Below are 27,510 nucleotides of genomic sequence, written 5' to 3'. Positions count from 1 at the left end.
TTAAGTTTATTTATTTATGTTTATTTATTGGATTTACGTATATCCCACCTAGCTCCCAAAATGGGATTCAGGTTGGTAAAGATTGGATACCAAATAGTGGATACTTATTTCATGATGGGTGGGGGCAAAGGCAGGAATGCAGTAAAAACTTTAGATATATTTGCTTAACCAGATCATACCTGTATGTGCTCTCCTTTACCAGAAAGTTTGACATCTGGATATTCAGGGTGTGGGGCAACAATTGCTGTTCCCTCTTAATATAAAGACATGCGATTTTGTGTTCCTAGAGTTGGGTGGGATGGTCCTTTCACTGTAGAGACATACATAGTAGCTTCTCCTGTTGTTGGTCTTCCTGTGACATCCCAATTGACAGAACTAGAAGGCTGTCATCTGGTGAAGATGGAGGCAAGAATGTTTGGAACCTGTGATATTTGGAATGCTCTGTCATTTTCATCTCTGATCCCCCCCCCCAAAAAAAAACAGTGTACTAAACTCATGTTAAACTCTCCTTCAGTAACAGTGGCATCACTAACTTTGATATCATCCAGTGCAGAGGGGCTGGCCTGTCCTGCCACTTTGCTTGCTTGTAACCCCCTCCCTGGGTGTCTGCTTGGCCAGACCTTAGAAAGTGTTGCCAGGAAGCAGAGGCAGCAGATTGCCCAGCCTTTCCTCTCCTCCTACTGCCTCGCTTGCTCTCTTGCTTGCTGGGCCACTCAGTAAGGGGGACAGGTGGGCAAGTGAGGCAGCAGAAGGGAATGGAAGGAGTGCACTTGCACTTGCTCCTTGGGAGAAAGGCAGGCAGTGGAGCAGGGACGTAGCCAAGGGGGGGGGGGGTTCTTGGGGTCCGGACCCCCCCTTCCATTAGAAAAATGAATGGTGTGTGCTGCTGTGCTGCCGCACCCAAGCCCCATTATAATGGTGGCATTTAGTCTGGACCACCCCCCTTCCTAAAATCCTAGCTACGTCCCTGAGTGGAGGAACCTTGAGGGATAAATGTTCTCTCCTCCTCCTCTGTTACCTACCTTCCTCCTCAGGGAGAGGGCCGGGCAGTGGTGACAGGCGAAGGGACTGATGCCAGGCCAGATCATGTGCACACATTCACTGAAGCAAGAGGAGAGCCCAACTAGGTGTCACCCCTCCTCTGGGGTGTCACCTGGTGTAGTCCGCATTCCCCACACCCTCCAGTGAAACCAGTAAAATCATGCATGGATTCTTTTTGTTTCTCCCACCATATCCCCTCACCATTTTCCTTATTTTTAGAAGATCTTTCTCTAGAGGGATAGCAATAAACAGTAATGGTGGTATTATTATGCTTGTTTTCTTGGAGCATGATCACCACCTTTTACACTGTGAGTGGGGAAGCATTGGAGGAGACTTATCCCAGAAAAAGAGCGTATGCATGGGAATAATCTTGCTTTGAGGAAACAAATACACCATTACAGTTTATCACTTGATCTCTACATCTCTGGGGGGAAGCACTGAGGGAGAAACAGATGGCCACCTGACAATTGCTACACATCTGTAAACACATCTGGGGCATATGTGAGGGGAGCAAACATACTCGCATGTAATGTCACAACCCATATCACAGGTAGAATGCCCACAAATGAACCAAAATATAGTGCCTTTCTACTGAAGACTTTTTTTTTAAGCCAGGAGAGCAATTGGATAGTGAAGTAACATGAAATGGTGTGGTAAGCTCTGTCTTATTTACATCATTCTTCTGTTTCAGCTATCAAATGCCCAGCTCTACATGAGCCAGTCAATGGTCATTTCAGCTGTATTCACTCTTATGCAAACTTTGCATATGGCTCCAGTTGCAACTTTTCATGCAGTGAGGGTTTTCAGCTTGTTGGACTGGAAGTGCTTGATTGCTTGGCTGGAGGAAACTGGACTGAACAATTGCCACACTGTAAAGGTCAGTGCAACCAGGAAATGGTCAGACAAAATACACTTGTCCCTTCACACTTGTGGCTTTGACTTTCACAGATTTGATTATTCATGGGTTTTATTAATATGTTCTCTTTAGGAATATCTAGGTACTCCAGCATAATTCTATGGTCAACTTTAACCAAAAGTTGTACTGAAGGACCTAGCGATTCCTAGAGGGAACACTCCACTAGGTATTTGTAGCTCCTCCAGCACAATGCAGATATTGACCACAGAGTTGCACTGGAGGACCTAGAGATTCCGAGAGGTGTTCTCTCAGGTAAAAACATGGTGTTTTGTTATTTGTGGATTTTCCACATTCATGGGGGTCCTGTGCTTCTAACAGCTAAAGCCACTGCCTGAATTGTACTGAATGAAAAGTAAGGATGAATTGAGCGTGTGGAATCAAAGTATGGTGGGTGCTCTGAAGAGTCCTGGAAATAAAGATGCAGAATATTAGTTATTTTGGCCTCAAAGGGAGGGAGGGCATTTCTTCAGATGCATGTCTTTATCTCACATATCACCCTTCGAGCTGTCCTGATTTAACAGGAACAGTGCAGATTAATCTTCTGCCATCTCACTTTTTTAGCTCTGTGAACATGTCCTAGTTTCCCTTATCTCCTCCCACTTTCCCTCTTTGCCCTCAGCTTACTTCAGTTGCTACAAACGGAGTTAAAAATGGAAAAGGGGGAGAGGAAAGGAGGGGATGGAATCTAGGCCTTCTCAGTTGGCTCAGGCAAAGACAAACTACTGTAGCCTTTCCTAGCTTGCATGATCTCAATAACCTTTGCTATCTTGGCCAATCATGTCCTAGTTTTCATCTGTGAAATGTTCATATGTGCCTTGTTTTTCCCTCTCTTATTCTAGCTATTGAATGTCCCAAATTGAATAGTCCTAAGAATGGAGAACTGAAATGTTCTCATCTATATGGAGACTTCATGTATAGTTCCATGTGTACCTTCTCGTGTAATAAAGGATTTGTACGAATTGGAATGGAGCAGGTTCAGTGCACAGCCCTGGGAACGTGGACAGAGAAACCACCCTTGTGTGAAGGTCAGTGCTCACAGTGGTGACAGGTACTAGAAAATAGGAATAGTCTTCAGTAAATTAAGGCCATTGGCTCATATGCAGGAGGGATAACTGGAACTAATTTATAGGCATTCAATTAAAAAAAAGGTGAAGTGTCACCTAATCTGGACATTCTTAGTTCATAAAATCTAACCTTTTCACCTTCAGCCATACAATGTCACAGTCTGCAGAGGCCTGAGAAAAGTCGGATGGACTGCTCTCATCCACTTGGAGTCTTTGCTTTCCAATCCACCTGTGCATTTGCCTGTGAGCCTGGCTTTGCCTTAACTGGAACAAAGGCAACCCACTGCTTAGCAACTGGGAACTGGAGTGCTCCAATACCTATATGTCAGGGTAAGGTTCATTCTTTCCTTGGTCCATTTTTGGGATCAAAGTCAACCCCTTTACAGAACTGGTTGAGGTCTTACAGACTAGATATTTCAACATGGCTGCCATATAGTAACAATAGCTGACTTCATTTCCCCCCCAGGAGTGCTGTATTATATCATGTCATGGCTAAACTTGTCCTTTCCAGTGGATGGCATAACCTAAAACTGCTGCAAATGCATTTCCCCCCTACTAGTTCTTTCTTGTTCTCGTTATCGAATGTGAAAAAACTGCATTCTCCTGAGAACGGAGAACTGAAGTGTTCTCGTCTATATGGAGACTTTGCCTATAGCTCTAGCCTTATCTTCTATTGCAGTGGGGGGTTTGTGCAATGGAACAGAGCGGGTTCAGTGAACACATGGAGAAGTTGACTGAAAAACCACCTTTGTGTGAAGTTCAGTGCTCAGTACAGTACTCTCTTTTGAATCAACTGAGAAAATCATGCTCTATAATGGAGACGTTAACAGCCAATTATTTTACACAATTGGATCCTCTCTAATGTAATACTTCTGTGACAGCAGTGCCCACAACACTAATACATTTTAATTATTTATTAGTTACACCTTTTCCATCTTTCTTTTAAAACTCAAAGTAGGCCAAACTTGGCCAATCATGTCCTAGTTTTCTTCTGTGAAATGTTATTATTATTATTATTATTATTATTATTTTATTATGATTATTTATTTGTCTCGCCCTTTCCAGAACTGGGACTCAGTATGTTCTCAAAATTTTGAATGTAAAATGGAAAGATTGTTACAGTTGAGTCCTCTACAGCCTTGGATAAGGGAGCTTTGATAAAAAGTCAAATGTAATATACCTGACACACGGTGGCTCATTTATATATCTCAAGTTGACTTAACCCAATCCCCGCCTTCATTGGGTTGTTATCCTAACCCTGTATAATTTACTTGGAAAGATTTTCTGCCAATAAAATGAACTTTTACGTAAGACTTGATCATGTACATGATATTCTAGCTCCAAAAGCATGATTATGAAACTTGTATAGGCTCCACTGGAGTAGTATTTTCTTTGGAATAAGAAACACTAAGAAATTTCCTTTTACGTTTGTATGAAGTAAAGAGATTATTTCCTGCCAATGTTTTGTGTATTATATTATTAGTTGGAGATATTGCTTAATTGTCTTTCTAATTGTGACTGTTGTCTAAAAATAACACATACGGGTGTGTTTTTCAAAATACAAGGGGAGCTGTGTTGTCTGTAACACAAGTTACAAATTCCCAGTTGTGACAGTATCTTAATTAGGCCAGCCTAAAAGGTGGAATTTGGGGTTTAATGTAGTCAGAGAACCTGACAAAATGAATTTTGTTGCTAGCTGGGTAGAAAATAACTTATGAGCCTCCAAGGACTGCATGTAGTTTGCCCGTAAAGAACCCTTTCTACTTTGAAGATTAGTGCTGTCTGTCTAGGTGATTGCTCTATATGATTGCATACATAATTGCAAAAACTTATTTTATGTGCAAATATAACGTTTCCTATGTTCAGAAGGAAACTGGTCAGAAGGAAGGAGATGGAAAAAGAAAAAGACAAGGCTACTTCTTTGATCGTGTAAAAGGCTGCTTCTGAAACTTCTCACTCTTTGGGAGAGAAGGAAGCATGAAGTAGTATCACACTATTTGAAAATAGGATACATGCAATAAGTTGACTAGTCAGTAAAAATGTAACTCATAACATTCCATTCTTTGAGGATTAGACACATAAGGTCCTGTTCTACAGCAGCGCCCTAATTAGAAAACTCTCTCGCTAGGAAAATCCGAGTAGTCTCCTCTTTATTATGCTTTAGAATCTAATTTAGATGGAGGTGAAGACTACTGTTCTGTTTTGTTTGTAATGATTATATTCTGAACCTTTGAATAAATGTCAAGTAAAGCAGACTTGCTTGTTTGCAGAGTGATGGGGGCCTGGCATAGTCATTGTTATCCTCAAATGGAGCACATGAAGAGTATTGTGAGTTCCTGCATGGCAGGGGTTGGATTGGATGGCCCTGTGGTCTTTTCCAACTCTATGACTATTATGTTGCTTTCTGATTTTATTGTGATTAATGCCCTGCCTCTCTTTTATTTTTGTGTTACAATATATAGTTACATTCTGCTTTCATTGCTGTTTTTATTTGAATGTTTTATATTGCCTTGATGATTTGGTAGGCAATGTGATGCTTATATAACTATATAAAGTAAATAATTCACAATGTAAGATATAATAGTTGTGCTTTCCATTTAGCTATCCATGCCCAGCTCTGGAAATGCCAGACAATGGTAAGGGAAACTGCTCTCATCCCATGGACAATTTGCATATAATTCCAGCTGCACCTTCTCCTGCAACTCTGGCTTTCAGTTAATTGGAGCACAGAACCTGAAAGCATGGATGAGGGGAAATGGACAGGAGACGTGCCCATCTGTGAAGGTATTCTTGGGTAAATGGAGTGGGGCAGTAGAAGTTCCTCCCATAAATCATCTCAGCTGATTTCCAAGGTTATATTCTTGTGGCTGTCACAAGAGCTGCAAGTGTCAAGATCTGCATTTTGTTCAAGATTTTTTAAAAAAACAAAACACAACAGCTTTATTTTCTTCAGACAATCTACTATTCTAGTTCTTCACATATTCATACAAGGCTTGACCTTTCATTAGAAACATAGGGTATGCAGGGATGTGGACTGCACATGGTGACACCCCAGAGGGGCAAGTATATCTCGTGGGACGGCGTGGCAGCTGGTGAGCGAAAGTAGTTGATGGCATCCCTTCATGCTTGCCCAACAGGTATGCCAGGCCCACAAACAACCCTCAGAGGCCATAGCACTGTCCTCCCCCCTGCAAGCTCCTGCTGCTGCTGGAAGGACAGTGCCTTCTGTTTGGACTCCAGCATGGTTGCAGCCATGCCAGACTCCAAATGGTACTCCAGAAGATGTAGCACTAACCCTCTAAAGAAGCAGCTAATGCTGGAGAGGACACTGCTTTCCATTTTGGCCCTGGCATGGCTCCAAAATGGCCCTCCGGAGGCTGCAACAGTCTGCCCCCTGCTCCTGCCCCCGCCACCTGGTGACACCAACTTCAGGAATGCCATTGGTCAGCATAATCTCACCTGGCAGTAGTTTGGCTTCCGACATGTTGGAAATAACCCCCCCCCCCCATTTTTATATCCCAGGCAGGCAAAAAAACCAGGAGTTTAGCCAACCCCTGGTGGCTCACCAGACATAACTGTTGGCATGTCTGGAGTAAGCACTGGATAGTGTAATATCATTAAGGAATTGCTGTTAGAGCAAAACAACGCGTGTTATGTGTTTATGATAAGACTGGGGGGGGGATATTTTGTGTAATACTGTTCTGAACTAGAAATTATTCTACCTGCATGTTTTCCCCCTCTGGGATGAATATCAATTTTGGAACTGGAGAAGATGGAGAAAAAATAGCATAGAAAGAAGAGCCAAAGTCTCCTTACAAAGCAGCACAGCCCAGTCTGATTCAGCCCCCTATTCCTGTAGCTGTTTTCCATTAAAAACAACAACACCACAAGATCCATGAACACAGCTGCTTATAGCTTTCTCATAGCTGCTCTAGTTGGCATCCTGACTCCACAATTTGAGCCAGGTTTCGTTCTTTAGTTTATATACCAAAAATAGACATTATTTCTGTCTCTTACACCCCTAGCCTCCAACACACAGCTCCAGACTATACAGCTCCTTTGGATAGGTGAGATCTCCTTTGTGTGTGCAGTTGGCCCATGTGGCATATCAAACTTCAACAGGGCTTCTTCCCTTTCCCTTGTTTCTCCATGTACACTAGCTAGCTAGCCAGCTACTCTCTGCTAGAGCTCCCATGTCCACATCAAGTATCTTGACTTTTACACCTTGGTTTAATATGTAATCACTGGCAGACCATTGTCTGGAAAGGGAAGGGAGGACACCTCATCCTGCAGTGACATATGTTCCCTGCTTGGACAACCATAATTGTTATAAGATAAGCATGACAGTTTATGCTTCTTGTGTTACTACTGACACATGCTATACTTGCCAGGATCCATGTCCCTTCTTCCTAAGTAATAGTTGCAGATGTGCATCAGCGAACTCAAGAAATATAGACAGCTGTCCTGTGCCATATCATATGGAAGCTTACACCCACACAAGAGTTTAGCACACAATGAAATAAACTGCTTATCTTGCCTGGTTTGAATCCTCTTCCGGGATGCAGCTGGATATTATCATATGCATTTTGCTGCCAATGCCCCCTCCTGTCTAAAACCCTGGCTCCCAGCCATGCTCAGCCGGCTGATTTGCAAAGTCAGGAGCTTGCCGGCTTTGCAAATCGGCTGGCCAGAATTCGGAATCTAACCAGGATTTAGGTGGGTTTTACGTGGGAGGCAGCATCGATGGCAAATGGCTGCATCCCGGAAGAGGGATTCAAACCGGGGCAACGTAAACCAGATTACTTAGCTGTGCACTAAACTCCACACTGTGAACTGGAAGCCACTACAAATGAATTTGGAATGCCCCAGAGCAGAGTAAGAGGACAATGGTCCATTCCACAGACCAATTGTCCTTAAGCATCTCAAACAAATTGCCCTATATTATTCATGATCTAGAGAGATCTTGCAGCAAATTTGAAACTAACTGGAAGAAAAGAGTTGGCAGCATGAGCTTTCAAAAACTAAAGTCTACTTCTCCTCAGTTATGCATCTGTGGAAGTAGACTTTAGTCTATAAATCTTATGCTGCCCACTTCTTCTTTCATTTAGTCTTGGGAGTTTATCAGACAAGAGAAATTGGAAGTATAAATCCAATGGCAACCGAATATTAATCATGGGGTTTCATGTTATGTGTGAAAGACTACCACATGCAATTTCGGCAATGGGAAGTCAGTTCGAACACAATTTGAATCATGTAAAGTCGCTGAACTAGCAAATTCACATGAATGCGTTCTGGCTCCACTTTTCTTTCATCCAAAATTAAGAGAAAATTCCTCCTGTGTGAATAAACTCTTTAAAGGGAGCAAAAGAACAGCCCAATGCCATCGGGCCTGGCACAATTAAAAAAAGAGCCCTCCCTCCAGTTCATCTGCCTTGGTCCAGGACTCGCAGGGAGAAAGAACGCTGGGACCTGATCCCCTCCGTCACCATCCCTTCCCTTTTGTATGTGTCTCTTTAGACTGTAAGCCTGAGGGCAGGGAACTATCTAATATTATCCCCTCTGTTGTAAGCCGCCCGGATTCCCAGTGATTGGGTGGCATATAAATAAACCCTATTATTATTATATTATTATATATTATATTATTATTATACTATTAATATTATATTAAAGGTGTTACACGATCTTCTCTAAATACTGATTCTATTGACTATCATGGCATATCTTCGAATATGTTGTCATTGTCAAGATGGATCCATTTATCTTTGCTATTCCTAGTGCTGGTTATGATTTATAAAGCCCTACCGGCTTAGGTCCAGATTATTGAGAGACCATATCTCTCATACAAACTTCTTAGAGACCTAAGATCTTCCGGGGAAAGCTTTCTCTCTGTCCCTTCACCATCACAGGCTGCCTGAGAGATCCTTCTTGGTGGCTGCTCCTGCTCTCTGGAATGTCCTTCCATGAGAAGCAAGGCTGGCCTCCTCCTTGCTTGCCTTTTGTTGGCAGGCAAAAATGGCTCTGTTCAGGCAGGCTTTTAATGTTAATCATAAGATGGGTATATAGGATGGGTATTGTATTAATATTTGTAATTTATATTGTTTTAGCTGATGTTTGTTTATTGCAATATGTTTTTACCATTTTTATTGTGGAGCCAAGGCGCTCACAAATAAAATTGTAAACAAATATATGCAATAAAACAATTAAACATCAGCTAAAAACAATATAAAATTACAAATATAATACAATACCCATCCTATATAAAACCCATCCCATGATTACAGGAGGTTAATCCTATGTAATCCCATGGTAATCCATGATTATAGGGTCTCTTCAGGGAGAAAGGCAGGATAGAAATTAAGTAAATAAAAATAAATAATAATTGTTATGTGTCATCAAGTTAACTTACACTTAGGCAACCTCATGAATGAGGGATATCAAAGACTTTCTGTTATGAATATCTCTGCTTAAATCTTGCCAGTCTTGAACCTCTGGCTTCCTTAATTGAGTCATCCATCTAGTTTAAGATACCATTAAAAAAAGCTTTTATACTTGTAGCCATTCAATATCATAATTGAATAAACTACTTCATTATCGCAATAGAAGTCTTGCCTTGGGTAAGGATAACATAGTCATCTGGAAAGTTTGATATAAAAAAGTATTACCTACATATTCTTCTCATCATTGCTCCCTCAGCATTCTTTATTTATGTATCTTGTCTGTAGAGAAATTCTAGTCTTTCCCTAAATTTATCTTCTTTCCAGCTTCCAAGTGCCCAGTCTCCTGCTCCAGCAAATGGACAGTTAAACTGCTCTCATCCTCATGGACACTTTGCATACAATTCTACATGTGCCTTCTCTTGTAATACGGGATTTGGACAAGTGGATTGGAGGTGCTTAATTGTATGGACCTGGGAGAGTGGACTGGATCAGTACCAGTCTGTGAAGGTAAATGAATAATCTCTTGAAGGCCTATATTGGTGGAAAGACAGGATATAACTGGCTTGATTGTGTTATTTATGTAACGAAATGTTTTTGCCCAATATATTTTCCAGACTCTGTTCACTCACTTAGTAACTGTAGATCTTTTTTTTCACTGGATCCATTGCATATAGCTGCATTCTACATGTACTTTGAATAATTGTACTCCCCTGTTTATCTCTATGGGGCCTTAAATCTTCCACATCTCTTCTCCAGTTTCCATTATCTTTCTTGGTGAAGTGGACATTGAGGGACAGGGCTTTCCTGCAGTAGCATCCCACCTATAGAATGGCCTTCCCATTCCCAAGTAGGCTTTCTTATCACCAGCTTTGGAGTGCTTAATTGCCAGAAAAGAACTTTCACCTGAGTATTTAAAATACAGTATCTTAATAGTGAACGTTTGGGGTATAAAAATAATAATAAATTTTATTTGTATACCACTTTTCCATAGATCAAAGCGGTTTACACTATTAAAACCATTACAACACAACTCCATAAAAAAGATAAAATTCAATAATACATTCATACAAATATATAAACTCTAAACACAATCCTTCAAGAGGGTAAGGCAGAGAGTCGATGGCAACGGAAATACGCACTTCATTCTTCAGAGGGGAAGGCTTGACAAAAGAGAAAGTTTTAAGCCTCTTTTTAAATGTTTCTAGGGGGGTCATCAGATGGAGCTCCTCGGGAAGACTGTTCCAAACCGTGGGGCCATCACTGAAAAGGCCATCTGGAAGTGGAAGCATATTTGGACGAGGAATTTCCAACAGATTCTTCCCGGATGTTCTGAGTGTGTGGGGCAGATTATATGGGGAGATGCGGTCCCTCATAACTCGGGCCCAAGCCATAAAGGCTTTATAGGTGATAACCAACACCTTGTATTGGCGCTTGGGAAGCAAATGGGCAGCCAGTGGAGATCTTTCAAAATAGGTGTTATTATGGTCAACCTGGATGCACCGGTGACCAGTCTGGCTGCCATGTTATGTACTAACTGAAGCTTCCAGGCTTGGTAAAGGGTAGCCCACCATGTAGAGCGCATTACAGAAATCTAAGCGAGAGGTTACCAGAGCATGTACCACAGTTTCAAGGTCCCTTTGGCCCAGGTAGGGTCGCAGCTGGCATATCAGCCGAAGCTGATAGGAAGCACTTCTGACCGTTGCATCTACTTGAGATGTCAACTGCAGGGATGAGTCCAGAAGTACTCCTAGCGGCGAACTTCAATCCTTCAGGGGAAGTGTGACCCCATTCAGGACAGGTGGATAAATTTCCTTCCCCGAGCCTGGGGAACCTATCACAGCACCCTTCCGTTTTCTCTGGATCAGACTGAGTGTTTTCCCTCATCAGCCCATTACCGACTCCAGCAGGTGTCAAAGGAGAGACTCCATCCTTAGTCACGGCATCAGTCAGAGAAGCATTTTGGGTGTCATCACGTACGATAACACCACGCCCCGTTCTCCGATGATCTCTCCCAGCGGTTTCATTTAAATGTTAAAGAAAGGGGGGGACAAAATAGCTCCCTGGGACCCCAGATGTTAGTTCCTTCTTAGATGAGGGCAAGTGTCCCCCAACTGCACCATCTGGAATCTGCCTGAGAGGTGGAAAGGAACCACTGGAGCGCAGTGCCCCTGATGCCCAACCCCTAGGTGTTCCAGAAGGATACCATGGTCAGTGGTACGAAAGCCTGAGATGTCCAAAAGCACAACAAGGTCACACTTCCCCTTTTCGATGCCCAGACGGAGATCATCAACTAAGGCGACCATGGCAGTCCAACTCCATACCCGATCTGAAGCCAGTTTGAAATGTCCAGATAATCGGTCATCATCCAAGACTGCTTGGAGTTGGAAGCAACCACTCTCGCAATCACCTTACCTAAAAATGGCAATATGAGACCGGTCCATAGTTATCCCTTACCAGGGGGTCCAGGAGGGTTTTTTGAGCAACGGTTTAACTGCTGCTAGTTAAACTAGATGGAAATTTTTCCCCATTTATGTGGAACTCTGTCCATCGCAGCTACTTCAGCCAGTCCCTCCCCAAATTTACCTCTTAAGTGCCTGTTCTTGTTTATTTTTGGAGTAATATTTCATTCATGAATAGATTTGCATATAATTGTCTACAACTTCTACATTAATTAGGCTATTCAACATCTATATCAATGACTTGGATATTTTTATCTGCATTCCTAAAAACAGTTGGCCCTCGTTTTGCCAGGGATCCTTTCTGGATCCCCAAGCGAAATGGAGACTCACACATTTCAAGCCCCATAGGTTTGAATGGAGTACATGCCCGTGAGCATTTGCCCCAAGGTAATACAGAGGTTGCCCCCCATGAGTATTCAGGCTGCGGACCTCAAGTCCACGACGAGGGTCAACTGTTGCTTACCTGGAAGGAAGTCCTATTGGGCAGAAAGGGGGCTACTTGTGATAGACATAGGAGGAACAAAAATTTCTCAGTGGGATATTGAACTCCACATATTAGACATAATTATCTTATGGTCGAAACACACAGAATAATAATAATAATAATACTAAATAATAATAATAATAATAATATTTTTTATAATTCAGTTGAGACTGCTTTAACTGCCCTAACTCAATGCTAGGAATCCTGGGATTTGTACTTCATTGTGGCACCAGAGCTCTCTACAGAGAAGGCTAAATGTCTCACAAAATACCAGTTTATACAGATAAAGTATAACAATGAAAACATACTGATACCATTTTCCAAGAACAAGAAAATATAAATACTGAATAAAATTTGTTAAAAGGGGCGGAAGGAGTGGCACACACACAAAAAAAAATGAAATTATCTCATGGCATGTGAAAGGAATAAACGCTGGCAAAAAGGAGCATAATTTCATAAACTGGAAAAACTCAGGGAGATATATTAGATCAGAAAACTAAAATCAAAGAGAATGAAATAAGATACTTAAGAATCCCAGTCTGGGACAATTTTATGCTTCAGCCACAAATGCAAAAAAAGAAGGTGTTGCAATATATATAAATAGAAAATACAATTCAAGAGAAATTTAAAGATCAGGCAGGATTATGTTGCAGTGGAAGTGATAAGTTAATCCCTAAACTTTTTGTGTGTAGGCATGTATGCCCCCTTGAAAACAGAGACTCATATTCAGACAATTCATAAAGAAATAAAGAAAACGAACTATGATAACATATTAATCATGGGAAATTTAATTCACTATAACCCAAAACTAGATCGAAAGTCAAGTCAAAAAAAAAAATTAAGAAAACCAGGGTAATCATCCGAAAACCTTCTTTGAACTTGTTGTAGATATAAATCTTACAGACGTATGGAGACATAAATATAATCTGACAAGCAGCTATACATTTATCATCAGAAGTCTACGATTCATTATCAAGAATAGACCTATTCCTTGCTTCAAATCCTTTTTACCCTCTAATTAAATCTATGGAAATCCTGACAAAACCAACATCGACCACAATCCAATAATGTTAGACACTATAGAAAGGAAAACAGATTACATTTGGAGATTGCAGGAATCTTTATTAAATGAAGAAGAAATTGTGAAAAAATTAAAGAAGAATTGAAAACTTTTTCAAAGAAAACAAAACAGAAGGCATGTAAAATAAAGTGATTATGGATACTAGTAAAGCCATATCCGAGGAATATTTATTAAATAAAGAAAGAACAGAAATATAAACTACAAAAGAAAAGAGAAAACAGATCATCAAAACTAAGAAAGAAAGAAAAAAATGGAAGAATAAAGGAGATAAAAAATTAAAGACAGAGATGATGCTATTACTGTCATGGCCAGCCAAGAGCAGGACTGGAGGATGAGGAGGAGGCTGTGGCCCTCAAGTGCAAGAGGAGATGGAGGCTATACCAGGTCCCAGTTCTGCCCTGCCAGACCCCAGCCCTGATCTGCCGCCCCAGGGTTGAGGCTCAGCCAGGTCCTAGCTCTGTGGGTTCCCTCCTGAGGCTCAGCAGCCTAGTGTTGACTCTGTGGAAGAACCAAGCATGGAGGTTCCTTCCTTTAGGCAGAGGAGGCTGAGAGTTCTTGCGTGCGTCGATCCAAGAGGCTTGCAGAGAGGCAATCTGTAGATAAGCCACAGCTGGCACAAGGGAGGGCAGCTGGAGAACGCCAACCCTTGCCAGAGATTATTTGCAGAATCCTTCATTGTGACTGCTGTCAGCACTTGTTTCCTGAACCCTTGTCTGTCTTGAACCTATGACTTTGGAACGAACTGGACTACTGCTGCCTTCGGCTGCCCTGACCTTGGACTGAACTGACTTCTGTGACCTCTGGTATCCTGACCTTGGCTTTGTTTGTGGCTTGTTTCTCTAGGACTCTGGAAAGGTCTGAAGACTAGTTCCCAGCTGCCTAGTCAGTTCTCTTGCTGAACCATGACTATCAGCGTTTGTTTGTGTGTGTGCTGGCCACCAGTCCAGGACAATTACACAATATAAGATCCCTAAATTTAGCTGAAATATCAAGAAGATGAAAATGATCAGACAAAAACAATTTGAATTTGGAGATAAAGCTGGGAAATTATAGCCAATAAATTAAAGAAGAACAAGGAGAAACAACTAATTATAGAACTGAAATATAAGTAATTTGATTACAGACCAGGAACAAATCAAGAAATATTTAAAGAATATTTTGAAAATCTCTACAAATACAAAGAGGAGGGCCTGTGACAAAGAAATATTTAACAAATATCTAGAGAAACAAAACATAACATCATTGAATCAAACTCAAAAGAAATGTTGCATTAGAACTTCCAGATAAAGAAATTTCTGAGGCAATAAAGAAATAAAATTAGTCAAGACCCCTGGACTATACGGCCGTCAGCCGCATATATAAAAAAAACTGAAGAGCTTTTAATCATCTCATTAAAAGAGACATTAAACGATATACAAAAAGAAGAATCCCTGATTCATGGAAACAAACATTTATTACATTCATTCATAAAGAAGGAAGAGACAAACACGAAAACTAAGAATTACAGACCCATCTCTTTGATAAACGTGGATTACAAGATCTTTGCAACGATCCTTGCCGAGAGATAAAAAAGATTTTAGTAAATATTATCATGAAGACCAGAATGGATTTCTCCTCCCGAACCACCAAATAAAGAACAATATTAGAATGCAGCGATTAATATAATAGAATATTATGAACACCATATTGGAAAAAAAATTGCATTAGTTATGATGGATGCAGAGAAGGAATTTGATAGAGTTAATTGGTTCTTCCTATTAAAAATAATAGAAAGAATGAACATGGAAGATAAATTTCTATCTTGGATAGAGGCTATCTATAGAGATCAAAAGGCCCAACTAATAGTGAATCAAGAAAGATCAGAGCATATAAGAATCGAGAAGGGCACCAGACAGGGGTGCCACTATCACCTCTGCTATTTTTGTTAATTTTAGAAATATTGAACAACAGGATAAGAGGAAATCCAAATATAAAAGGTGTTAAAATAAAGGAACATCAATGGAAATTAAGTGCCTTTGCTGATGACCTAATCCATTACGTGGAAGACCCCCAAAGAAGCTTGGAATATCTAATTCTTGAGATAGCAAAATTTGGCAAACACTCTGATTTTACTATAAATCAAGAAAAATCATTGGCCATTCTTAAAAAAATGAATGCACTAGAAGAAAGAGAAATACAACGGATAACAGGATTTAAAACATAAAGTAAAGCAAAGTATCTAGGGGTAATAATAACTAAAAGTAACATTGACTTATTTACAAATAATTATGAGAAGTTGTGGAAAGAAATAAAAAATGACTTAGAGAGGTGGTCTAGTCAGCGTTTATCATTAATGGGAAGAGCTTCTGTCATTAAGATGAATGTCCTACCTAGAATATTATTATTATTTCAAAATTTACCTATAATTTCTAAAGAAAACTATTTAGAAAAATGGCAGAAAGAATTAGCAAAATTTCTCTGGCAAGAGAAAAAAGCCTGGGTCAAATAGAAATTACTAATGGATGATAAAAAAGGGGTGGATGGGCCCTCCAAAATCTTAAATTATATTACATCATGTCTAAAATGGTTAGAGGAATGGGTGAAAATAGATAATAATCGCCTACTTTGTTTGGAAGCTAACAACATGTGCTATGGTTACCATGGTTATACGTGGTATGATAAATCTAAAGTTGACAAAAACTTTGAACACCACTTTATAAGACACTCCTTATACAAGGTGTGGACTAAAACTAAAAGACAATTCTATAGAGAAATCCCAGAGTGGACCTCATCACAAGAGGCTTTTTTATATAGAACCAGAAATAATAGAGAACCATGGCTGAAATATATTTATTACAAACAGAAGATAACAATGAATATAAAATGAAACATATAGACCAACTACAAAACAAACAAACAAACAAACAAATGTAAACTGGTTCTTATATAATATACGTGATTTAGACAAGATAGAAAAGAACATGGAATAACTAAAACTAGAAATGAACTAGACAAAATTTTCTTTGATAAGAACGGACCTTGTTTAGCAAATTTCTATAAATTACTCAAAAATAGAGACTTAGGCGGGTTACACACCGCCAAAAAATACGTATTCCATACGTATTAGGGTTAGGAAGGGGCGGTGCTTCCGCACCTCCCTAAACCTAGTACGTATGGAATACGTACAATATGGCAGCGCCCTTTCCACATGGGGGCTGCCATATTGACGTAACAGACGCTCTGCGTCTGCATGTGGCGCACCGGAAGTGACGCCGCGAGTGCGCCCTTTGGCACTTGCGGCGCCTCTTCCGGGGCCCGAGAAGGAGCCCGATTTCCGTGCTCCTTCTCTGCAGTGTCCAGGAGTCGCGCCGTTTAAAGACTGCATCTCCCGGACGCTGCAAGCGGCGGCGGAGCCAGACTGCCGCTTTTCGGCGGTCTATAACCCGCCTTAGAGTCTGAGACAGTAAAACACACAATGATTCAGTAGGCATGTGATATAGGAAGAACTATTGATTTAGATTCCTGGAAAAAATCATGATTAATTACAAATAAATTTACATTATGTCAAAACCTAAAAGAGAATTACTCCAAAATGTTTTATTGGTGGTATATGACACCTACAAAGACAAACAAAATATATAATACAGGAACAAAGAAATGTTGGAAATGTGGTACACAAGAAGGAAATTTCGATCACTGTTGGTGGAAATGCAATAAAGCAAAAGAATATTGGAGAGCGATACATGATATAATGACTGATATTTTACAGACAATGTTACCTCTAACACCAGAGCTTTTTTTGCTCAATATGATAGATTAAAAAATCAATATAAACAGCCATAATAGAAACTGTGAAAAAATTATAATATACATGGTCACGTCAGCAAGAATCCTCTTTGCCAAATATTGGAAAAAAGAACTGTCGCTGGGCCCCGGGCCCCGCCGGCTGGGGAAGGTGGTCCGAGGGGTTCCATAGTACAAAGTCACAGACGCCAACTGATGCTTAACTCTGGATTAATATTAGGTAGGACATTCATCTTAATGACAGAAACTCTTCCCATTAATGATAAACGCTGACTAGACCACCTCTCTAAGTCATTTTTTTATTAATACAACTCAAACAGGCCTAACAGGCAACAACGAAACCGAAACTGGTTACTTCACTGTAGTCCCAAGTTAAGGCTTAGCCTGGGCGGCCCTCTCCTCCAGGACCTGTAGCTCTTCCCTGTCTTCCGGGGCTGCCGCGTTCCGTGGGCCAACACTGCCCGCAGATATCCCACAGTAGGCACGGGCCGGGGTTTATGACGGGCCAGGCCTGGTAGGGCTCTGGGTCGCCACACGTGGGATGGACCAAGGAGACAAACAAACTCTCCACCGGGTCACTACGGTCACTTCCTCGCCCGTCCATGGAAGTAGCGTCAGTTTATCTCCGCCACCAAGGTGTCTCATACTCGGGCCTCGACCTCTCCCTCGTGTCCAGTTGCGTGCCCCTCCTTCCGCGACCACGCTGCCTCTGGCTCCACCACCCCTCCTCCTGGGACTTCCTCCTCCTCCCCTTTTCTACCCTCTAGGCCCAACCCTTCCCCAGACTTTACCCCAGTCCCAGCTATTTCTCCTTGGGCCAAGATGCTCCTTGCATCTCTGGCTCTCCCAGGGTCCTCTTGCCTGTCGTCTTCAACCCGACTCCTCCCCTTCCTCTACCCTCTCATGAGAACAAATATCATCTACTGAGGAATGGCTATTGAAAATAAGAGAAAACATGGACATGGATATACTTACAAGACTAATGAAAAATGAATTCTCGAAGGACAGTATAAGACTAGGATTGTGTAAAAGAATTTTGTAAGAAACAAGGATGGCCCTTTATTGTAACATAAGTTGTAAAAATCAACGAATTAATAGTAAATGAGAAATATTATATTGTACACTAATTTAAACAATTGATAGAAAAGATGATAGAAATCTTGGAGTTCACTTTTTTTCTTTTTGGTAATAGTTTACTTATAGCTGATTTAAGGAAACACACACACACACATATATACATAAACATATATGTGTTTTTATTAGCGTATAACCAATACCAATACGGTAAAACCAATATTAATGTACGGAATCCACAATTATTGGTATCAAAAGAATCTGGGAAATGGGGAAAATTACAGTAATAAAGATGAAATAACGAAGATAGGAAGAATATGGATAGAAAAGGTTATAAGAGATCTTGAAGAATCTTAAGATTTTCGTAATTATTTGTTGTAAGTTGTGAATTTATCTTTATGTCATGGTGTTATTTTGGTTCGTTGATGTTTGTATGCTGTCAATTTTTATCAATAAAAGCTTTTTTAAAAAACTACAGTTCCCAGAATTCCCTAGCATTCAGTCACGGCAGTTAAAATGGTCTCAAACTGGATTATTCTCACAATGTGTTTTGGACCTTATGTGATATGATAAAACAGTTGACTGTCGTTCAGATTTTAATAAACCATTACTACAGTGCTGTGTGTAGAATGTGCAGAACATTTTTTTTATATATCCAGTGGGTGAAACCAGTTTGGATTTGACATTTCTTCATTTTTGTTCCCCTACTTCTTACCCATAGTCAAAAGGTGTCCTCTGCTGAGGGATATAGAGAATATGAGGATGAATTGCTCCAACCCCTTGGGCTTCTTCAGCTATAGATCATCATGTCGCTTCCACTGTGCCGAGGGCTACATTCTCAATGGAACAAGTACAGTTCAGTGCCAACCTAATGGCCAATGGTCAGCTGAGATGCCTTTTTGTAAAGGTACTTACAGTCTTTATTTTGGATGACATCATATTTAAATAAGAATCCCAGTAGGTTCTTGTGTTCGGAGTGCGTTTGGACTGCCAGCGATTGCATGTGGTAACCTTTCGCGCAATAATGTGAATACGCATGATTGTGTTCAGGATGACACTGGATTATACTTCCAATATCAGTCATGTGATATCCTCCTAAAATAAGGCTTATGGAATGAAATGTTATGTGCTCTCTCTTTACTGCCAGTTTGCATGAGAAATTTGTGTTCTTTTAAATCAAATACTGGGCCAGTTGTCCTTCTTGCCCCTGTCCAATTATTTAGACAAGCTATTTATTACATTTACCATTTTTAAAATAATTCATATATGTTATGTGTGTATAGATTCGTTGGTTGTCCTATTTAAAAAAAACAGTTGCAGAACTCTTTTGGCGCTTGGGGCAGGGAAAAGAGGCAGATTGCCAATGTCACATATGTTTGCCAATTGTTTCTGTCTGCGTTTTTGATTACGCCCCCCCCCCCACACACACACCTATAATTTCACATTCACCTCTGTGCACTATTAATGATTTATCTGTTTTCGCCCTTAGGAACAAAATCTTGAACACTGCTTTTCAAAAACAAATTCACTACACACTCATAAATAGTAATACTTATCAAATTTGCAGATGACACCAAACTAGGAGGAGTAGCTAATACCCCAGAGTACAGGATCAAAATTCAAAATGACCTTAATAGATTAGAAAGCTGGACCAAAGCTAACAAAATGAATTTCAACACAGAGAAATGTAAGGGTGGAAAAATGAAATGCACAGATATACGATGGGGGACACTTGGCTTAATGAAACTACGTGTGAAAGGGATTTGGGAGTCCAAGTAGACCACGCAATGAACATGAGTCAACAGTGTGATGCGGCAGCAGACAAGGCCAATGCGATTTTAGGCTGCATCAATAGAAGTATAGTGTCTAGATCAAGGGAAGTAATAGTCCCACTCTATTCTGCTCTGGTCAGGCCCCACCTGGAATATTGTGTCCAGTTCTGGGCACCACAGTTCAAAAAGGAAGTTGAGAAACTGGAGCATGTCCAAAGGAGGGTGGCTAAAATGGTGAAGGGTCTGGAAACCATGCCCTATGAGGAATGACTTAGGGAGCTGGGGATGTTTAGCCTGGAGAAGAGAAGGTTAAGAGGTGATATGATAGCCCTGTTTAAATATTTGAAGGGATGTCATATTGAGGAGGGAGCAAGCTTGTTTTCTGCTGCTCCAGAGACTAGGACCCGGAGCAATGGATGCAAGCTACATCAAAAGAGATTCCATCTCAATATTAGGAGGAACTTCCTGACAGTAAGGGCTGTTTGACAGTGGAACACATTCCCTCAGATTGTAGTGGAGTCTCCTTCCCTGGAGGTCTTTAAACAGAGGCTGGATGGCCATCTGTTGGGGATGCATTGATTGAGATTTCCTGCACAGCAGGGGGTTGGATTGGATGGCCCTTGCGGTCTCTTTCAACTCTGTGATTCTATGATTCTATGAATATATTAAAAGTAATTATTGTCATTGTTCACTATTTCAAGAGTGGCTTATTAGTAATACTTAAAAAAAACATAGCTGAAATTCTCCCCAAATTATTTTCTACTCTGGTCAGCTGCCAAACAGAAGATCATGTTAAACCTGAAACACTTAGCTTCTGACGTCAGCTGACAGTGTAGCCTTGATATACAGAACAAAATCAGCGTGCTTTTGTCTGCTGGGTTTTCCCAGCAGACAATTATCACTAATTAAAGTGACACTAATCCTCTTTGCATATCCCCCCACCCTGAGGCATTGCCACCAACAACAGAACAATACACAGATTAACAGGAAAATCACTGCTCCCTACCCAGGTTTACATAGTATATATATACCCAACTCTTCCATGCCAGCATTCTCTGAAGATGCCAGTCATAGATGCTTGTGCACCATCAAAAATAAACTCTTCTAGAATATGGCCACATAGCCGGGAAAACCCACAAAAAACTATCAGCTTGCTTTGTTGATGGAACAGAGCACTGTTGTGCAAGCAGTAAGGTGATGCCTGTGCACCCCCTAGCCTTGGATTGCCATGAACCTCTCCAGCAACACTTGGACTTGCCATTCAAGGGTGTCAGAAAGTTGATGGCTAATTGAGAAGCAGATATTGAAGCTGAAAGGTGGAGGGAATGCCAAGGCCTTTGATATGATGATAAAGATAAAGCCCCTGAATAAATAGGGCTTCCAATAAGATCTCTGGTTTCAGTGCAAAATCTTGAGGTCAGCTACACACAGAAGCTGGCGGAACTCCTTTCCCTGAAAATGGAGGAAAGATTGCCATTTTTATCCTTCTTGTTCTAAGGTACTCCATTTAGGAAAAAGCAAGTCCAAAGAAGTCTATTATTTGGTATAACTGACAGAAAGAGCCAAGACTAGAACAGCAGAGCACTGGAACAGAAGAGCTGGTCATGACTTCACTTGCTTTGTCTCTAATGTATGGTTTCGTCATTAATTCCAGAAAGTGTGGCCCCCTTTTTCAAGCAAGTTCTCCTTTATACTGGTGGTGCTGCAGCATCGATTGTTGCCCTTGCGCTCTCTGGGGGTCTGATAGCTTTGGTGATCAAGCATCTCAGCAGACGAGGTAAAGAAACCTACACTTTTTCACACACACTTTATCTTCTCCCATGTGGAAATCTTGTCTTCTTATAGTTTAGACTACATCATCTCCCCTACATATCATGCAGAAGATGTTGGTAAAATTCTGGTCGATGTCACTTCAGAATCTGAGTGATAATTTAGAAAGTTTTGTATTTAAATTACAAAACACTATCCTCTCCCTTTATGTTACAGAGAAAGATTTAGTGTAGAACCCTGTCTGATGTGTTTACTAAATGCAGAATCTGCTTTAAGGGTGTTGGCAGAAAGATCCAAAAATACTGCATTTCTTTTGCAGTTTGAAATAGTACAGTCAGGCTTTCTACTTTCTACATTCTACATGATGCACAAACTGGCTCTAGCAAGTCACAGCATAAGACTAGATAGCTCTTAATTCTGTTGCTACTTCCTCCTATTACCTACAGCTCATTTTATCTTAAAATAGCTGTATTTTGTTTATCACCAATGTTCACCTTATAATTTTAGAGTTTCTACAATTTTCATGGTTTTCTCACTATTTCATGGTTATTCACCCAAAAAAATAATTCTTGAGGATTTGCAGTCAATCAAAAGTAAAGTGATAACTGCATTTTATTTAATTTAGTTAGTTTTCCAACTGAATCCATTTTTCTGTATAGTATCCAGGGAAACACTTTCAACTGAGTTTTTAAATACATCTATTACATCTGTGTATGTGCGCCCGTGCAGTGGCATCACAACCTTTGGTGTCACCCAGTGCAGAGGGCTTGTTGGGGTGGTGGCAGTGGCCTGCTCTCCCCGCTGACTTGCTCTCCTGTCCCCCTTCACTGGCTGCCTGCCAGCTGCCCTGGCAAACCTTGTGAGGGTTGCTGGGAAGTGATGCCAGCAGATTCCCCTGCCTTTCCTCCCGCTGCCTCACTCACTCTCTCATTTGCCTGGCCGCCCACCCAGGATGTTTGAGGGTCAGCTGGGCAAGTGAGACAGCAGGAGAGGATGGAAGAGGTGCACTTATGCCCCCCCCTCCATTGCTGAGCTTCCTCCTCAAGTAGAAGCCAGGCACCTAAGCAGCCTTGGGTGAGCATTCGCTCCTCTTCCAACTCCACTGCCCAGCTTCTTCCTTAAGAGAAAGCAGGCAGTGGCAGAGACTTGAGGGGCAAGCATTCACCCCTCCTCCTCTGCTTCCTCTTCTGGGAGAGAGACAGACCGTGGAGAAGGGCTCAGCACCAGGTGTAGTAGCACTAGCATGCATGCATCTCCTCGCAGCAGGAAGACGGCTTGATCGGGTGTCACCCCTCCTCTGTCACTTAGTGATGCCACTGTGTGTGTGTATGTATGTAATGCCCTGTCTGTATCTAACTCAACAAACACACTTTGTGGATGAAACCAAAAATAGTTCATTGGCAAGATTAGCAGAGAAGAAAATCCTTTGGCAAATCTGAATTAACAAGCTAAATTTTACTCCTATAATACATATAGCTTCTCCTCTCTTCTAAAATCATTTCCAGAGTGCTAGGCAGCTATATGACCTTGGTTCACACACAACAATCCCCTTCAGCTGCTCACCCTCTGCTCACATACTCAGGCTCCCAACATGGCTCCAGCATGGTCAAGCAGGCAGAGAACTATGAAGGGCAACTGACAGTGTATTTACTGAACTTCTGTAATATTTCCAGTTGATAAAGCTTGCCAGAAAGTTCTTAAAACAAAGGATAAGACTATACAGAATAAAACAATGTAAAATCCGTAGGGAGAGGCAGGAAATATAAATAAACTTTTATAAATCTAAAACAAATTAACAAAAAGAACATAGTCATATTCATTTAAAAGCATTTAACTAATTAGTGCCTCCATTCAGACGGTAAGATCTGTAGACCAGGGCCTAAACATTAAGACTTAGAAGACATTAACAGTTTATTTTAGAATTTAATGCAATATGCTGTCTTTGCCCTTCAGTGGTGAAGTATACTGTATTTCAGAAAACTGGATGGTTTAATTTATTTGAAAACTCATGGGGTGCCAGTCATAGGCCATATTGAACCATATCCATATGCTTTGGAAGCTGTTGCGTTAATATGATGCAAGTGAAACAGAGGAATGTGGCTGCAAGGAAGGAGAACTGTTGAAATTAACCAAATTAATCAAATTTCCTGGAAATTGAACTCAAAAAGGCCAAAATGAAAGGATAACAAGAATGCTGTTTTCAGTACACAGCTAGATAAATGAGCACTGGTTCATCTGGAAACCACAGTTTGTCTATGGTATATTTGACAGGCAAAAACCTTTTATAGTCAAGATGACTACTGTATTGTTTGCTGCAAACTTTTCTATTTCCATATTTTCCTCACTAAAGACAGTGTGAAGCTCTTTGGTCCTGTAGATTTAATCCAGGGGAAGGGAAGTGTGTTCGTTTCAGAGGTTTTGGCCTGTGATTCCCATAATTAATCATCATTGACTATGCTGGTTGAGGCTGATGGGAGCTGTAAGCCAAAAACTTCTGGTGGGCTAGTTGTTCATTTCTGCTGTAACCAATCTTGCAGGATTTTTGTGAGATGAAAGGCCTACCTGTAATCCTCTCAACAATATCACAGCATTGCCTTCTTGTCTAAATCGTAGCAATGTATTTTTCTGTTCTCTCTGTTCAAAATTGGTAATAATTTTCTCTCTCTCTCTCTCTTTCTGGTTCTGTATTTTTCATCCAATGGTAAATCTGACTCTAATCAGGTGAAAGAAAGAAGCTCCTGAGCCATACCAGGTATTTAGCATTTATATTTTTTGGGATGTGAAGTACTAACATCCGGATAAGTTACGTAATCAGATGTACACGTTTCCTAATGATACTTACTTAGAAGTAAATCCCATGGCTTCCCAGTATGTGTGCCTAGAACTGTTGACTCAGTCACTCAACAGCAGTGCCCCCGCTAAACCTTTGTCAGCTGGTATACAGTTTGCATGTAGCAAGTGACTGTAGTGTAGCTTCAAATTCTCAACTGAAGCCAAAATTGTGATAAACTTTGCAAAACAAACAACAAAGTCAACACTTCATGGTCTCCCCCTTCCCTTTGCTTCTTTTGGTGGAATGCAGTGACTGTTCCTCGTAGCTGAAATGGCTATTTTCACCAACTCTTGCCTCTCAGAAATTTTTACCTTTTTACCTGTTCTTGGTTGACCTTGTGTTTTTAGAAAGTCAATTTCCAAAATAGGGATTCCACTGTTGGGAGAAAAGACAAATTACAAACTGATAGAATCGTAGAGTTGGAGATCCCCCTTCACGTTTCCAAATGTAACTCAGCACTAGAAGTGTGTTTTGTATATTTGATATATACAGGATGCTAACAGAAGGAAAGTGCCTAAATTGGAGCTAGACCTTATGATTCTTTTGCTACATCACTTTTAGAATAACCATATATATTTATTGTCTTTCAGCGATCTAGGGGTACCTGGTGTGTTCTCTAATGCAGCATTTGATTCTGGTTTGTAAGGTAAGCCAGCTGTGTTGCTTTCAGACTTAGGGAGCTGGGTGTGTTTAGCATGGAAAAGAGATGGTTACGTGGTGATATGATAGCCTTGTTTAAGTATTTGAAAGGGTGTCACATTGAGGATGGAGCAAGTTTGTTTTCTGCTGCTCCAGAGACTAGAACACGGAACAATGGATGCAAACTAAAGGGAAAAAAATATTCCACCTCAACATTAGGAAGAATTTCCTGACAGTAACATCTGTTTGATAGTGGAACATATCCCCTCGGAGTATGGTGGATTCTCCTTCTTTGGAGGTATTTAAGCGGAGGCTGGATGGTCATCTGCTGGGGATGCTTTGAGTGTGAGTTCCTGCATAGCAGGGGGATTGGACTGGATGGCCCTTGGGGTCTCTTACAACTCTGATGATGATTCACATGTTCATTTCAGAGGGCTTTGTCTGTAATTCCTCACTTTGCATGGGGTTATCTTCCAGTACAGTACTTGTGAAATTATTTTATTACACTGCATATTTTAAATGTAGTGACTCCATTGCATCAGCAGGGCAGCTACCCATGGGTTGGAGTGTGATGCCACAGATGATGCATGTCACTACCCATGGAATAATATGGGTCTTGAGTGTTCTGAGTTTTCTCTTATCCATTCCAACACCAACGCCAAATTCATATGTATGGGAAGGCTCCCCTATAGTTTGCTAATGTAATACTTAAGACACCAGTAGTTTTATTCTCTCTTTAAAAAGAGGAAGTTAGGGGGAGAAAAAATGTGGCAGAATCTTAAAGATTAACTGATTTTTATTTCAGCATGAGCTTTCATGGCTATAACCCTAAACCCACTTCTTCAGATGCGGTACAAAAGCTCATGCTAAAATAAAAGCCAGTTGGTTTTAAAGGCTCTGTCACATCCCCACCCCCTTCCCTTCATCTGTTTTATGGTGCAAGAAACCTAACACAGCTACTTCTTTGAAAACTACTATATGCCCTCTTGTGGCTGGTTTATTATTATCAACTAGAACCAAAAATGTGGCTTTAAAAAAAAAAAAAAAAATATATATATATATATATATATAGAAACTTCAGGAAGAAACTCTTCTACAATACGGCCACATCGCCTGCAAACCCCCAAAAAACTATGGATGCCAGCCATGAAAGCCTTGGATTTTACAACTTAAACTACATCCCCCAGCCAGCCAGGCCATGCATGAGGCCAGGCCCAGGGTCCCCCCCATCCAGTTTATCACACTCAGCAGCCTTAGCCGATCACTGCTCGCCTCCTCCTGATTGGCCCAAATTGCTCTTTCATCCAATCCTGCCCTACTTCAGTCTGCTCCCTGAGAGCCTTATCATACATGGGGGGTTTGTAGCTCAGATCCGCAGTCCTAGCAACGCGAAACGTGATGCCTTTTCATACCAGATCTGGAGTCACTCCTGTCTAGTAATGCAAATTCACGTTCAAACGTGATGTTTTACCACACCTGGTTGCCTTTCCATTGCCCTTCCAAATTGAGGGGGAAGCGGAGTCAGTTCAATTCCAGATAAGTCACATGATACAAATTCAAGCAAAGCATGGTGAGTGCAGATTGTATTACCACACCAGAGGGTTCAACGATTCGAATTGGGACCCTTGCGCATGCTCAATGGGGCTCTGGACACTGTCCTCCTTCCCTGCCATCCTTCATCGGGGTGAAGGAGCAGTCAGGGGATGATGGGATAGGTCGCAGGGGGTCACTGGGGCCAGGGTTCGGATGCAGGAGAAGGCAGGGGATGATGGGATAGATGGCAGGGGGGTCAGTGGGGTTCGGATGCAGGAGAAGGCAGGGGATGATGGGATAGGTCGCAGGGGGTCATCTGGGGCCAGGAAACGACCTGAAGGAAGCAGCCAGGGGATGATGGGATAGGTGGCAGGGGGGTCAGTGGGGTTCGGATGCAGGAGAAGGCAGGGGATGATGGGATAGGTGGCAGAGAGGACAAGATGGCATGGAGGAGGAGGAGGGGGATGGAGGAGCAGGACGCAGGGGGCCAAGGTGGTCCTCCACACCAGACCAATTCGAAGTGAAATCGAAGTCAGCTGGAAAGCGAATTCTGTGAATTCACTTTTTCCCGACTTCACCAAAATGAGGGGGAATCACTGCAGAAGCCCCACGGAAGGAGCCCCC

General features: G+C 41.3%; 2 protein-coding genes across 2 annotated transcripts in view; both read left to right on the top strand.

Moving 5' to 3' along the window:
• Positions 1-5,705, top strand: part of LOC121929040 — a 31,625-nt gene extending 25,920 nt beyond the window's left edge. The window contains exons 6-9 of the mRNA XM_042464362.1: positions 1,733-1,918; positions 2,797-2,982; positions 3,166-3,351; positions 5,623-5,705. Of these exons, the coding sequence (XP_042320296.1) occupies positions 1,733-1,918; positions 2,797-2,982; positions 3,166-3,351; positions 5,623-5,699 (635 nt within the window). The 3' untranslated portion in view covers positions 5,700-5,705. The remainder of the gene's footprint in view (positions 1-1,732; positions 1,919-2,796; positions 2,983-3,165; positions 3,352-5,622) is intronic.
• A 4,128-nt stretch (positions 5,706-9,833) lies between these two features.
• Positions 9,834-27,510, top strand: part of LOC121929424 (P-selectin-like) — a 22,865-nt gene continuing 5,188 nt past the window's right edge. Inside the window, exons 1-5 of the mRNA XM_042464982.1 lie at positions 9,834-9,965; positions 19,061-19,246; positions 21,766-21,888; positions 24,603-24,633; positions 25,305-25,360. Of these exons, the coding sequence (XP_042320916.1) occupies positions 9,923-9,965; positions 19,061-19,246; positions 21,766-21,888; positions 24,603-24,633; positions 25,305-25,359 (438 nt within the window). The 5' untranslated portion in view covers positions 9,834-9,922 and the 3' untranslated portion in view covers position 25,360. The remainder of the gene's footprint in view (positions 9,966-19,060; positions 19,247-21,765; positions 21,889-24,602; positions 24,634-25,304; positions 25,361-27,510) is intronic.

Source organism: Sceloporus undulatus, chromosome 4 (genome assembly GCF_019175285.1).
Source record: "Sceloporus undulatus isolate JIND9_A2432 ecotype Alabama chromosome 4, SceUnd_v1.1, whole genome shotgun sequence".
Lineage (NCBI taxonomy): Eukaryota > Metazoa > Chordata > Lepidosauria > Squamata > Phrynosomatidae > Sceloporus > Sceloporus undulatus.
This window is presented reverse-complemented; position numbering and strand designations above follow the sequence as displayed.